At 44.1% G+C, this 14,672-nt stretch overlaps 1 protein-coding gene across 1 annotated transcript in view; it reads right to left on the bottom strand.

Moving 5' to 3' along the window:
* The window catches only part of LOC129329930 (semaphorin-4D-like), a 45,473-nt gene that overhangs the window by 23,997 nt on the left and 6,804 nt on the right, over nt 1-14,672 (bottom strand). Inside the window, exons 5-8 of the mRNA XM_054979684.1 lie at nt 14,022-14,121; nt 12,674-12,784; nt 8,444-8,583; nt 7,594-7,769 (exon numbers count right to left, since the gene is read on the bottom strand). Of these exons, the coding sequence (XP_054835659.1) occupies nt 7,594-7,769; nt 8,444-8,583; nt 12,674-12,784; nt 14,022-14,121 (527 nt within the window). The remainder of the gene's footprint in view (nt 1-7,593; nt 7,770-8,443; nt 8,584-12,673; nt 12,785-14,021; nt 14,122-14,672) is intronic.

Below are 14,672 nucleotides of genomic sequence, written 5' to 3' on the forward strand. Positions count from 1 at the left end.
CACCACAATTGCTGCAGTCTGGTCTCTATAAATTTCCTTAATTGCTCTGATGAATCTTTCTCCCAATTGTAGCTTTTCCATAGTGGCAAACATAAAGTCCCAGTTTAAATTGTCAAACGCTTTTTCAGCGTCAACAAAGAAGAAACCAACCTCTTTGTCACAACGCTTGTCATAATATTCAATAGCATTGATCACTGTCCTTAAGTTGTCTCTTATTTGTCTGTCTGGCAAAAAGCCTGCTTGTTCCTCCTCTATGACTTCCGAGAGCCACCCCTTCAATCTCTCCGCCAATATCTTCGCAAAAATTTTATAGTCATTGTTGAGTAGCGATATAGGTCTATAATTTTTCACATTAGTCAGGTCTTGGCCCTCTTTTGGGATCAATGATATATTCGCTTCACTCCAAGTTTCTGGAGTCCTTTGATCCCTTAAAACCCCATTCATCACCTCTTTTAGGAATGGTGCCAGTTCATTAGCCATTGTCTTATAGAATTTAGCCGTAAGTCCATCTGGCCCTGGCGCCTTTCCTAGATTTGCAGATTGTATTGCCTTACTTATTTCCTCGTCAGTTACTTCACTATTCAACTTATTTCTCCAAGCTTCCGAGATTTCTGGAAGTTTGGTTTTCTCCAAATATGACGCTATTGATTCTTTGTTTACTTCTTTTTTATTATACAGCTTAGCGTAAAATTTATAAAAGGCTCTACTAATGGTAGCCTGCTCCAAATACGTTTTGTTATCTTCGCAAATTTTATTTATTATCTTCTTTTCCCTTTTCTTCTTCAATTGCCATGCCAGGTACTTCCCAGGTTTATTAGCACCCTCAAACGCTTTTTGATTCAGTCTTTTGAGATTCCACTCCAATTCTTTATTGCTCATTGCTGTTAGCTGTTCTTGAAGTATTTTAATTTCCTGGTATACCTTCTTTTTCCCTGGTCTCTTTTTTAGCTGTATTTCTTTGGCTTTTATTTTCTCCTCAATCTCTTGTCTTTTCTCCTCTTTCTTCTTTCTTGCTCTACCATTTAAGTCCATTAGTATGCCCCTTACAACCGCCTTGTAAGCATCCCAAACTTTATTGGTTGGTACTTCTTTATTCACGTTGTATTGTATAAAAAACTTTGTCTCTCTTCTCAGTATTTCCATGTTCTCTCTTTCCTGTAACAAGTCCTCATTTATTCTCCATGCTTTCCTTTTTCTCTTTTTTCCAAATTTCCACATAATTGGGTTGTGATCTGAGCCTACCATAGGCATTATTTCTACCTCCTTAGTCCATAATGCTAAGTCTTTTGAGGCCCAGATCATATCAATTCTTGATAATGTAGAATGCCTTGCAGAATAAAAAGTAAACTGTCTGCTTTTAGGATATTCTCTCCTCCATACATCTTCAAGAGTCTCTTGTTGAATCAACTCAAAAAAAAGCTTTGGTAATAGTCCTCTTTTCTTTTGTGCCGTTGTAGTCTTTTTGTCTAGTTCCAAGTCTGTCACTCCATTGAAGTCTCCAGCAAGAATTATCTGGTCGTATACAAAATCGTCTAAATGCTTCCTTAAATCCTCAAAGAAGCTTTCTTTTGCACCGTTAGGTGCATAAAGTCCGACTACCAACACTCTCTTTAAATTCCAAATACATTCCACTGCTACAAATCTAGCTTCCACATCTCTCATAACAAATTTTGGCTGTAGCTCCTCTTTTATGTACAACACCACTCCTCTTTTTTTCTTGTTGGAGGCCGCTACATATTCTTTGCCCAATTTTCCAGATTTTAAATATTTTACATCCTGCTTTCTGATATGGGTCTCTTGCAAACAAACAATGTCACATTTTTGTTTTAGTAGCCAGTGAAAAGTATTTTTCCTCTTATTCGGTGAGTTTAGTCCATTTACATTCCAAGATAATACTTTACACTCCATACTCATGATCTTGTTGGTAAGTCTTTTTCATTGTCCTTAATAAATCGCTCCATCTCTCGCTCAGATCTGATGCGTTTTTTGGCCCCTCCAAACTCAAAGGACACTCCTTCCGGTAACTCCCATCTGTACCTGATTTTCATGTCCTTCAAAATCTGAATTAGCACTTTATATTTTTTCCGGTCCAGTAACACTGATCTGGGCAGTTCCTTCATTATAATAATCGTCTTGCCATCAATCTCCAATGGATCTTGAAACTGTTTTGTCACAATCCTCTCTTTCATATTTCGTGTTGTAAACTGCACAATCACATCTCTTGGTAGTTTCCTCTGGGTTGCTATTCTCGAATTCACACGGTATGCCACATCTAGGATAGCCACAACTTCCTCCTCCTCCTTCCCCAGGTACTCAGCCAACACCTCAGTCATCTGTTCTTGCGCTGACTTTCCTTCCACTTCTGGCAAGCCACGAAAACGTAGCTGCTTCTCCATATGTTTAGTTTCTGCAACTGACATTCTCCCCTTCACCAATCTCATCTCTGTTTGTTGCGTGTCTGCTAAATTCTCCATCGCGTCTTCTACTGTTTTAACTCTCTGCTGCGTTCCTTGTAATTCACTTCGTATTGTTTCCATACCTTTTTTCACTTCTGACAGCTCCGATTTTACTGTCTGTGTAACCTCTTTAACCTCTTTTATCAGCTCCAATTTCGTGTCCTTAAGTTCTTTAATCATATCTAAAAGTTTTTTGTCCAGGTTTTTATCCAGGTTTTCTATTGCCGATTGCCACTCTTTTTTTGACATCGTGGGGCTTGCTTTAGCTCGCTCCCACGAATCCGCTCTCTTCCTTAACTCCGTGGCGTAAAATTTAACGTTTTTCTATTTTAAATGTCCCGGTCTTCTTATAGAAATTAAATTTTAAAGAGTCCAAAATGTCGGGCGTCTTTTCTCTATGGTTTCTCTATGATTTTGTAATCCAAGATGGCCTACTTCCTCTTCCGCTGAAGCCGCGACCCTTCCCCTTTCAAAAATGGCGATTCCCTACTTCCTGCCCTCCAGCAAGGGCCGCTTCTCTCCAGCCACTCTATTGTTATTACGCACTTCCTGTCTCCCGTCTTCCCACAGCAGATCTCGCGATGGTGTCTTTTTCTCACAGCTCCAAAGCCACAGGTATTCAAAACAATAGTCCCATTTCTTTAATAACTTCTTTAAACTTAGTCTCTTTTTAAATTCGATTCCTGCCGAGTCTTCCCCTCCTTTTCACTAGTCTGTTGCAGTTTAAAAATCTACTTTTTTTCCTCTCTGTTTTTATCAATCTGTCCCGTCTCAGAAGATAATGATCTTTACCTTCTCTTCACTTTTCTCGGGTTGTAATCGCTGTTTCGATTTTAAGTTCTCCTCTCAGCTTCTTCCCCCAATCGATGCTTGGGTATGTAGGTCTTATGCCAGCCGAATTGGCCCCAAAACTGCCGCAGAGATTATAGCCGACCCGTCGCAAGGTGGGACCTCAAGGATCGGGGGGAGACTCGTTGTGTAGAGCCCCCCCTCGTCCGAGATCTAGCTCACCCTAGGGTCTTGAGCGTTCTTTGCCTGCTCCCCGCCTGAGAGCAGTCGGCCGCGGGCTATTTTCACCCCGCCGGCCGGTTAAAACGGCAGTCCGGTCAGCTCCGCAAGTGGAGCTGCGTTAGACCTCCATGGATCCCAAACAGGAAGTCGGGTTCTCTAGAGTGTGGCTGCCATAGCATGAGCAATTACAGAGGTCCCCAATGTGGTGTCCATGGGCACCATTGCACCTGCCAACACCTTTCCTGGCGCCCACCAAGTGTTTTTAGAAAGTGGGTGGGGCCAGGAGGGGCTTTTGTTAAGCACGGCTTCTGCTTGGCCATTGGAGACTTGATTGGCTGTGCAGATTTTTTAAAATTTTTCTGTGGCAAATGCTGCTTTCACAGCACAAAGATCTTCACTGTGTAATTGAAGGTAAACTGTAGCAGCCCTTTTGTGGTTCTGCCCACCACACTGTGTCAGAATTACAAATGTGCCTGCAGTCTCTGAAAGGTTGGAGACCCCTGGGCTATACTAATAGTGTCCCCATTTCTTTTGCCTGGTATGCAAAGAAATCACTGCATTGTGGAGTTTGAATGGGTTGTGCAGTGAAACCCCCCCTTTTTCCTCCTCATTGCGTAAGCACAATATAGTACTATAACATAATAGCAGTCTTATTCCATATAGAATCACCCATCTTGGAATACTTTCAAAGGTGGACTGCAACACAGCAGACCTTTAAAGCACTGGTATGAAAGCCAGTGTACATAGTGCATGTAATCAAAGAACAGCAGCCAAGCCAAGCCAAGATGCCCCCCCCCCCACATTTTCTACTGCCTATTGCTGGACATTGTTCTATGCCCTACTGTGCAGCCTGCAGCTTTATTTTCTGCTTCTGCAGTCAGATCTCAGGAATGTGTTCTGTCTTCCCACATGTGAGAACACGAGGTCCTGGACATGATCAGAGGGCCCACAGATATGCCCTCGTTGCAGCAGATTCCCCGTTACCTGGACTGGCGGGAGAACTTTGTCCTGGATATCAGGGATGATGAAAGATGGACTGAGGACTTCCGCATGAGCTGTGGCATACTCTTGGACATTGTGGAAGTTCTCAGGCTGTGTATGGTCATGGGGGAGCCTATAGCTACGGAAAAGAGGATCACTGTGGCCTTATGTTGGCAGAATGCTTCTGTGTTGTGAGCCGGAAGTTCAGGATTTCCTGATCCACAGTAGTGGAGACAGTTGTAGAAGTATGTTACGTACAGAGTCCAACCTGCTGCTCAAGTCAATGTGCTTTGAGGAGGTTGGCAAAGTATACCCACCCACCCCCTTTTTGCAGGCTTCTGGAATTCCCCCCCCCTAAACACACAATCCTTTTCTCCCTCAATTTTAGACTAATTTTACCTGCTACAGTGCTCCAAGATGTCCGCTCTGTATAACCCATTTCATTTCCCTGTACACATGCATTCTCTGTGGTGGCACACGCCTTATGGAATGGCCTACCTGAAGAGGTCAAGAAAGTTCCCCCTCTCCTGACTTTCTGCAAATGATGCAAAACTGAATTATTCAAGAGGGCTTTTTACTCAGGTAGGAGGGCTCTAGGGCTGTACTGTAAGGAAGTGGTCTCAAAGAGATGCGTCAGTAAAGACACAGTGACCACAGATGTTACTACTATGTGCTATGTATCTTTTACTTTAAATACGATCCTACTGGATAGTTCTATGTTGTTTAATATGTCCATCTCAGAATTGCTTATGCTCTGTTTCAGCATTTCTTCCACTCTGTATTGGATTTCTGACGGTTTTAAATCTTGCAAATTTGTCTTTATATATCCTGTCACATTGGTTTATTGAAACTCTCTTGAAATTGAGTCTGCTAACTCATAGTGTGTAATCTGCCTTGAGTCTCAGTGAGAAAGGTGGACTATAAACGATCAATCAATCAAATTTGCAGCATTCCTAAGATACCAGGGAATCTTTCTCGCATGCCTGCCTGATATAGTGAAGTTTTTCCCCCCTTTTTCTTTAGCAACCCCTATAAAGTCTGTAAATAGAGGCATGGACTCTGTGCATCCCCCCCCCCCCCGCCCTTCCCACTACAGCATAAGATGGCTGCTTCATTTGACCTGTTTCATTCACAGCACTTCTAGGACACTAGAGGGCTGGCATGTTTCCCCTTTTTTCTTCCATCCTCTCTTTCCATTGAAGACAACACATGCCACAAGTGGTGTCTGCAGGGATGTCTCCGGTGCCCGTTTCTGCTGTATTTTCAGCCTGATTTCTCTTTCCCTTCCTGTGTACAGATCCAGGGATGCCTGGAATTCCCACACTGCATTTTGGAGCTCTGAATTGGACATACATCAGAGCAGCAACCAGACACAGAGGACCGTATCAGCAGAAAGCAATTTTGCTGCTCCAGGAAACAACAGACCCCGCTGGCCACTTCCCTGATGTGGAGGCCAGGCAGACCCACCACCAACACAACACCTCTGTCTTCAAGAACTCTGCCCTCTGTGTGGCTATGGATGCTGGAGTTTGTGTGTCCAGGAACCCAACCCACCATCACCATTGGTATTGTCCAAGTTCTGTCAGCAGCTGTGGCCCAATGCAATATTAGTTTATGAAGAAGCCCTCTGGTAGACATGACAAAAGGACTTCTTTGGCTGACTCAGCAGGGCTCAGAACGTGGCGAAGTGTATTTTGGGGCACTTCGGGGCATACTGGATATGCCTGATGGAGTAGCTCCCTCTCGTAGCAGTGGTAACAGTGTTCACAATCCGACATACCATCTGTCGGCCGGCCAACATCTTCTGGTGGTCCCTGGCCCCAAGGACGTTCGCCTAGCCTCGACCAGGGCCAGAGCCTTTTCGGCCCTGGCACCAGCCTAGTGGAACTAACTCCCTCTCCGTCGAGACTAGGGCCCTGCGGGACTTCTTACAGTTCTGCCAGGCCTGTAAGATGGAGATGTTCCGCCGGGCCTATGGTAGTGGTTGAGGTTTGGGTGAGCTACTTAGTCAGCCTTTCTACTGTGGCATTGGTCCAGTGTTGAGCTGAGACATCTGTAACCTGCCCTCTCTACCCAATGAATTCCTGATGAGGTGTATTAACATCACACGTTGCCGCTTGGATTTGGTTTTAATTTTATATCTTGTACTCTATTATTGATTTTATATTGTATTTTATGTCATTGTAATATTATTAATGTTAGTACCTGCCCTGAGCCTGCTTGTGGGGAAGGCAGGCTCAGAAACGCAATAAATTAAATTAAATTAATTCTCTCAAATGATGCCTCCTATACCCACAATGAAAACTGTGGGCAGTAATGGCTATGCAGGATGCCATTGTCACATTTATGCACACCCACAGGGCTGTGCCACGTATGCCAGCTTTTTCATCGGCCAAAATGGTTCAGGGTGTTTTCCAAGCCTTCCTGTACTCTCTGGTTTCTTTCTTGTCTGCTTTCCAGCATCTCTAGGAGCGTCTCCATATGCTGCCCAGAATACACGCTTATTTCTTCCCTGCGCTCCCTGCTGCACCATCCTGTTTTTAAAGGCCTCAAAAAGCCCTCTGGTGGCACAGAGGGGAAAATGGCATGAGTACGGAAGTGAATTTTGCAGGAAACGTGTACCATTCTAACCCAAAAATACTGGAACAAAGCAAGTTAAGGAAAGAGTGTATTAAGGATAGGGGAAAACCTGGAAATGGGCTGATTACAGAATGATGTCCTGCGGAAGCTACCCCACCCCCCAAAAGTGCTCCAGTTTGGAAGCGAAGGTGGAGAAAAACCTCTGTGTGGAACCAGGCAAAGAGTATAACTTGAAGGATAATTCAGAGTAGTATCGCCACTGGAAGTCAGAGGGCAGGAGCACGTTTCCCAGCTCAGCACGGGCCAAGCAACACAAAGGGGCCCCCGTTACATAACACTTCTATCTAGGCATTCTTCCTCCTCCTGTCAGATATTTCTAGTTCTTTGGGAGGTTCAAAAAGCCCTTGTGGATTCTTCCTTTCATTTTTGCAGGACGGAGACAGAGCACCACCAAGCTCCTCATTGTTATTTCACACCACACTGCTAACTGTAACGGTTCTGCCTTGTGCAGAGAAGACACTTTTGCATGCAGTTGGAAAAGATTTTTTTAAAAGAAACGTCTTACCACTGCTGGGTAAAAATCCCATAAAAGATGGTCTCACGTCCGTCGGCAGCTTTGAGCACGAAGGCATCTTGAATGATGTTGAACTGGAAATCCAATTCAGGGACAGAACAGATAAGGGTGGACTTTAAAAATGAAGTCCATCTTTTTTTCAATACACGCTTTCCACCAAGATCACTCTGCATTTGGAAGGAATACTGGCTGTATTTAATTGGTATTTTGTACTGTAGATTGCTGTTTTCATGTATTTTATATATTTTGTGTATTATTCGATGCTGTTGTAACCTGCCCTGAGCCTGCTTCTTGACTATAAATTGAATGAATGAATAAATATCACCCATCAATGCACTGTGTTCATGTAGGTATGGTAAATCCAGAAGAACCACAGGATGTGGGTGGAGGTGAACAAAAGATCACCTGGGCAACAGGTCTCAAAATGGGGTGAACAATGGGAGGGGAGTGCCCTGATATCTATGCCTAAGCCTAACTGAGAAGCACACAAAGAAAACTGGCTACAAACTCAACAACAGGCCTGTATGATAGCACAGCACTGTTTTCTCTGTTTTACAGACAGGGAGTTGTGAGAGAAAGGTTACCTAATTTGACTGAGAAGAGATTTTCACCCAGTCAACTGCTAAATTGCATTAGCTTTAAATTTTGTACACACAGAGATCCTTCAAACATTGAGACACTAACATCTTTCTGAGTTTAGAGACCCCAGGATTCAGCAATGGTGGGGAAAGGTTAGCTTGTATTCACTTTGCCAGTTTAGATCCTGGGCCGTTTTTAAAAATTGCATCATGGTTCATCCAGTCCCACATGTAGACATACCACCAGGCATCCAAATACGCACTGTGCAGATCTGGGCAATTCGTGAGACCAGAATCTTGTCATAGTACTCAAATTCAATGGCAGTTTCAGTGAAGAACACATAAATTCTGTCTGTACTTGTGCTGCTGTCTGGTACGAGATCCATGTGAACGAAGGTGGGCTCTGCAACACACAAGCACAGTCAAGGCTACAAAAGAGAAGTCAACAGGTATTATCAACCACCTTCATAAAACAATGTTGTAAATGTTTAACTATGGGCAAGGGCATTCTAGGCATATCTACACCTACAGCTGGTTTATTAATCACTCCCTTCTCCTAGGGAAGTCCAGTGCTATAAAGGGGACCAGAGATCTTTAAAGGAAAGTCTCCACACCGTCACCACCAAACTACAATTCTTAGGAGTCTTTGAAGAAAGCCATCACTGGTACAAAACTAATAGAAACTGGGGATATAGCTCTGACCAGGGCTTTTTTTCCTGGGAAAAGAGGAGGTAGAACCCAGTGGTGGAACTCAAGACTGCTCAATGACTTCACTTTGGGTCGGCTGGAACAAGGGGGGAGTTTTTTAAAGTTTAAATCGCCCTTGGTGAAAATGGTCACATGGCTGGTGGCCCCGCCCCCTGATCTCCAGACAGAGGGGAGCTTAGATTGGCGAGGAGGGCAATCTAAACTCGCCTCTGTCTGGAGATCAGGGGGCATGGCCACTGGTCATGTGACCATTTTTAAGAGATCAGGGGGCATGGCCACTGGTCATGTGACCATTTTTAAGAGGTGCCGGAACTCCGTTCCACCGCTTTCCCACTGAAAAAAAGCCCTGGCTCTGACCATGTAGAGATTCCCAAGAGGCAGAAAAATGAATTTGCCTAAGTGAAAATGCAGGATTCAAATTTCTTCATATTTTTGTGTATGCTTGGTTATCTCCTCTGTTAATCCAGTACATTTTCGGGCCAGAGGCCTCCTGCTTAAGGAGACCAAATTAACACCACCTCCCCCGTACTCTTTTTAAAACTATAGTTCTCCCTCAATATAGAGTTTGCATCTTTAGACAGCGCAGTCCAAGGTTGGTGGGGGTGCGGAAATACCACAGACTAACAACAGACATCAAGCTGTACACTTTTGTATGAAAGTTGCTGTATTAACCATGTGAAATGAAAATCTTCACTTTGTCTTTCAAATAAAAGGGCAGTTTACCAGAACTAATTAAATTTCTTTTCTGTAACTGTAAAGCAGAGGGGGGGAAGGCTGCCTGCTGGCATGCAAATGTAGTGAAAATTGGTTTGTCAACTGATGAAAGCATTTTATTTATATCTGATCTTAAAACAGTTGATCACATGAAATTAAGTTTACAATCTGCAAAATGGCCAAGGAAGTCTTTGGAAGACACATTTTTTAAAAAAATGAACAGCCCAAAGACACGAGTAATGGTTAGAATTGTGTTGAGGTCCTTGTGACATCTTCAGCCAGTATACCAACCCCTATGCATATCTCAGCCCTAGCAACCAACATGCCTCTCAACGAGGAAAGCTTGCCACACTCAACAGGCATGAAAGCTGAACTTCAAAGATGAATGTGGGCACTTTGTGAGATTTGGCGAGCACTTTGCGCTTACACACTGGAGGAAAGCGAAGTCCAGAACGTCTGATTAACAACTCCCATTCAAGTTCCCTTACAGGTCACCTGCCTCCAGAGTTTCAGCTGTGGGGGAGGGGGTTGCAAATGCACTCACAGTAAGGAGGAGCTGGGGAGCCAGCTGCCCCTCCTCCCTCATTTGTACTCTCCTCCCCATTCCCCTCACACATGGTGGCCTGGGGAGCATGGTGGCTGAGTAGCTGCCCAGGCCACAGACAGGCGCGGCAGACCTGGTCCTGGCTTGTGTGAGGCCGAGCCCCTCTCCCTTGCTGCACGTGTCTCTTTTCCCCTTTCAGGCAGGTCACAACTTGTCAGGGAGTCCAGAGAGAATGGCTGTTTCATCCCCCGGTAATCCTTCATGACTGCCTTTCCGGCCCAACTCCAGGATGATTCCCCAGTTGGCCTGTGACTCAACCTCGCTCCCGGGAAAGCTGCACGGGGAATGGCCCTCTCACCTCTGCACCTTTGGTTCTGCTGCCATAAAGGACAGGGCTCCAGTGGCACCTTTGAGGCTTCAGCCCCACTTAGCTCCCCCCCTCAGATACACTGCAGGGAGTGGGTGAGGCTTTGAGTGTTGTCTGTGTATAACTTGGGGGGGCGGGGGGAAGGACTTTCATTCACTTGCAGGGCTGGTATCTGATATGCCAGGCAGAAGATTGGTGCATCGGGCGGGGGGGGGGGGCAAGGTTGATGTCAGGATGAGAAGGAGGGGGATGTGAAGTGATATCCAGGCTGAACCAATGGAACTCTGGGGTGCCTCCCCTGCAAGGCCATGCCACTCTCCCTTTTGCTGTTTTCGGACGAGGGGAGTCAGACCCAGGGCTTTAGGCCACCTGTCCTCGCACCTCCACCCTAGTGGCTATCCCAGCCCCTTTCCACCGAGCCATGCTGATCAGCGCGATCACTTTGGTTCTAAATCCCATTTCAGGCTCATTACAATGGAGGACCATTCTCCCCAAGGACTTTGGAAGCTCCTTCCTGAATAATTTGGCCTTAATGAACAATCCAGGTCTCCAAGTCTATGAGCGATGGACTCACTCTGGCTAGTTCCTCCCTTTGTCTTAGTGATTGTATAGGACTGTACACTGCTAGTGACTGCCCTCTCCTTATTCATCCAGCCTTAAGCCTGTGGTTCTCCAAATCTCCTCCAGGAAGCATTTTTAACTTTTATGTAAACCAGGAAAATTCCTCTTTCCAATATCAGCCTCCACCCCACTTTAAACTTGGGTGATTCTCCAGAATTAGTTTTTTTGATAGCCTTAAAGCACAACGGGATTTGGGAGATACTCAGCCTTATCATAGATCCATCCTCCTCCCAGAGACAGCCATCTGTCACTCCCAGTCTTTTGTTCACTTATCCTTGCCCCACCTAATGACCAGCACATTCCAAATCATGAACATCTATACTATAATATCTTCCACAAATCTCCAATACTCGGCAGCAATTTTTCCAGCTACTGCCCCTGTGTGGTACAGGTTCCTTGGAGACACACGTTGGTCTCTGCCTCTACACTCCTTTCTTCTGCTCTCCACATTAGAACTCTACAAAATTTCCATCCTCTGCAGGACAGGTTGAATGCTCCCCACCCTGTTTCGTTTATTGTTTAGGTGTTAGGTGTTAAATTTAGCCTTCTTTGTGTGTGTGTGTTGTGTTTGGATTCTTGTGTGCCTCTCGCCATTCTCCTGTTCTATCTGCTTCATAATAAAGATTTTAATTGTATTCTGTCTTGTTCCTGCTTGTTTCTGGGAATCTTCCCCACTCTGATATGCGGCACTGCCCAGATCTGTGACCCTGGTATACATAGGCAGGATCCCATAATTTGCCTAGCTACAGGTGTCTGTACTTGACACTGCAAAGGGGGATGCTCCAATAGTCAAGGAGCAGACGTTTGTAGGCAACAAAACACATTACTGCACTGAAAAAAACTTTCTCCTTTCCCTTCTTCCCCTCACTCAAAACTTACACATTTAAAAGATGCAGAGGAGTTAGCCATGTTAGTCTGTGGTAGTAAAATCAAAAAGAGTCCAGTAGCACCTTTAAGACTAACCAATTTTATTGTAGCATAAGCTTTCGAGAATCACAGTTCTCTTCGTCAGATGCCTGATCAGGCATCTGACGAAGAGAACTTGATTCTTGAAAGCTTATGCTACAATAAAATTGGTTAGTCTTAAAGGTGCTACTGGACTTTTTGATTTTACATTTAAAAGAGTTCTCTTTTTCAAAAATCAAACATCTACTCCACATCTTAGTGAAAATATTCACCTGCTGATTAAGGTACCATCAAGCAACCCTGAAACTACATGGGTTATGTTTTTACATTATGAACTACATTTATTTATTTACTGCTTTTACAGCTATTTATTTACTGTCTTTCTTGTTGAGACCCAAGATATATTTACGTCCAACATTTGTCTCCAGCATCCTTACACTGTTTCATTTTCCTACAGATGTCTCATTGCTGGTGTGTAGTTCTTAACATGGAACTGAATTGTATGTGTTGGTTTATCTATGTGACTTGATCACAGAAAGGCTGTCTTTGGAAAGAAATGCCTAAACCATGGGCTCCATTAATTGGAGACATTTGCTGGGCTGAGGGGTTATATCACATACAAAAAAGCCTTACCATTGAGCCACAGTGCTTTAAACTCAGTTCTTAAAGGATTCCTCAAACTTCGAAGTATAATTGGCTCTGTACCCAAGAAATTGTTGGAAGTGGCTGAATAAAGTGCACCACCTGGGGGGGGATAAAAAGACATGTTTTCTTTCACCACAGATTTTATAGGAACACCTAAAAGTATATCATCATCATCATCAATTATTATATTGTGTGTAAGCACCGGACTATGTATAGAAGAACCAGCAGAAGGCATGTATACACACATTTCAGCTGCTGCGGCATGTTTCAAGATTGACCTTGCACGGATGATGTTTTATCTCAGTTCCTTCTCCATGAAAAAGAGACCAGCGTCAGGGCAGACATGAGATATTGGGAAAGGAATACAGCACTAGTGGTTAACCAGAGATGCTTGGGCCAAACATGACCCCCTCCAGTTGTCAAGGGAACTGGCTGCCAGGTCACTTAATGGAGAGGGGGAAGTTTGCAGGCAGTTGGTAGATCAAGGTGCTAGACTTTGCATTGGAAGCAGAACCCTGCAAAAGCCAACTTTTGTTTAAAAGGATACATGCATGTTTCTAGACCTCATGGCATGCACTTGAAAACAGAAGCATGCTCTTAGGATTTCAGCAGCACAATTTACCTTATCTTAATGGATGGGTATGATTTCTAAAAGCACATAAACCTTTGTTTTTTTAAAGACTTGTGAGAAGCACCTTGCATTGCAAAGATTGTGTAAAGAACCAGGAAGAGAAGTAGGTCAACTGCACAGGAGCTATTTCAGAAATCTACAGGTTAACAAACAGTGTGGGGCTGGGAATCACCCAGACCTCAAAGGGGGAGGAAATCTCCCAGATTTAAAGGGCACGTCTCTTGCTGCCAAATGACAGCAGAGAATGTTCTAACAAGAGTTTTTGAACAAAGACTGCAGTGTCTTTCTGTTTTTTAATGGGTTTAGAGTTGAAAGGCTACTGCCTGTGCTGTGCACATGTGGGCAAAACATACGCCGCCTCCAGCCTCAGCTGAAATCCTAAGCATCTGGGATAAAAATGAGGAACAATGATTAAAGGGGGGAGACCATCAGTTGAAAGAGCGAACCAAAAATACCATCAAGCACTAAATTGTTCTGAAAAAAGTCCACATCACTCAACCAACAGGGGAGAACAAGCGTGCAGAATGGAAAAAAGATTAGACTTCCCGATAGCCTTTTTTGAGCTGGTCTTTCATACAGGGGGCCTCAAAGAACACATTGGATCCAAAATACACTCAAACACCTAATTTGAGCAATTAGCACTTGACAGCTGTGACTAAGTGGGAAAGCTATCAACTCGCTTTGCATGGCAAGGGTAAAACTTACCAACCATTAAAGAAGCATATTTCAGGGTGGGTTCAAATGGACAGTTTCCTCTGCTTTCCACAGCTTTTCCTTGCAGCCTTAACTTTCCATTGTTAATGACCTATTTTATCAAAAGGAAGGGAAAAATATCCAACATTTCTGTTTAAAAATAGATTGCAATTCTCTTTAATAGAATGAACAGCTTTTAACGGGGCCACTATGAGGTGGGTACATTAAATGCTATGAAGTCCACACATGGAAAGAAGTTCACCATAGGAATTAGTGCTGAACCTCCATACAGGTTCTCACAAATGGTGGCTGTACCTGTATTTTTCCACATGTAAACACATGGCACGTGTGCTGTCTCCTTAGAAAATTGTGAGCCATCAAGTTGCAGGTGACTTACGGCAACCCTAGAGGGTTTGCAAGGCAAGAAACAAACAGAAGTGGTTTGCCATTGCCTCTCTATAGCAACCCAGGACTTCCTTGGTGGCAGGGGTCATTTTGTAGAAGAGCTGGAGGAGCTCATTAGCATAACTCATTAGTATAACTCATTAGCATATGCCACACCCCTTGCTACCACCAGAATTGTGTCATTAGCATAACTGATTTGCATGTGCCACACCCCCTAACATCACCTATCCTGGCTGTTTTGGACCCAATCCTGGCCAT

Source organism: Eublepharis macularius, chromosome 5 (genome assembly GCF_028583425.1).
Source record: "Eublepharis macularius isolate TG4126 chromosome 5, MPM_Emac_v1.0, whole genome shotgun sequence".
NCBI classification, from domain to species: domain Eukaryota; kingdom Metazoa; phylum Chordata; class Lepidosauria; order Squamata; family Eublepharidae; genus Eublepharis; species Eublepharis macularius.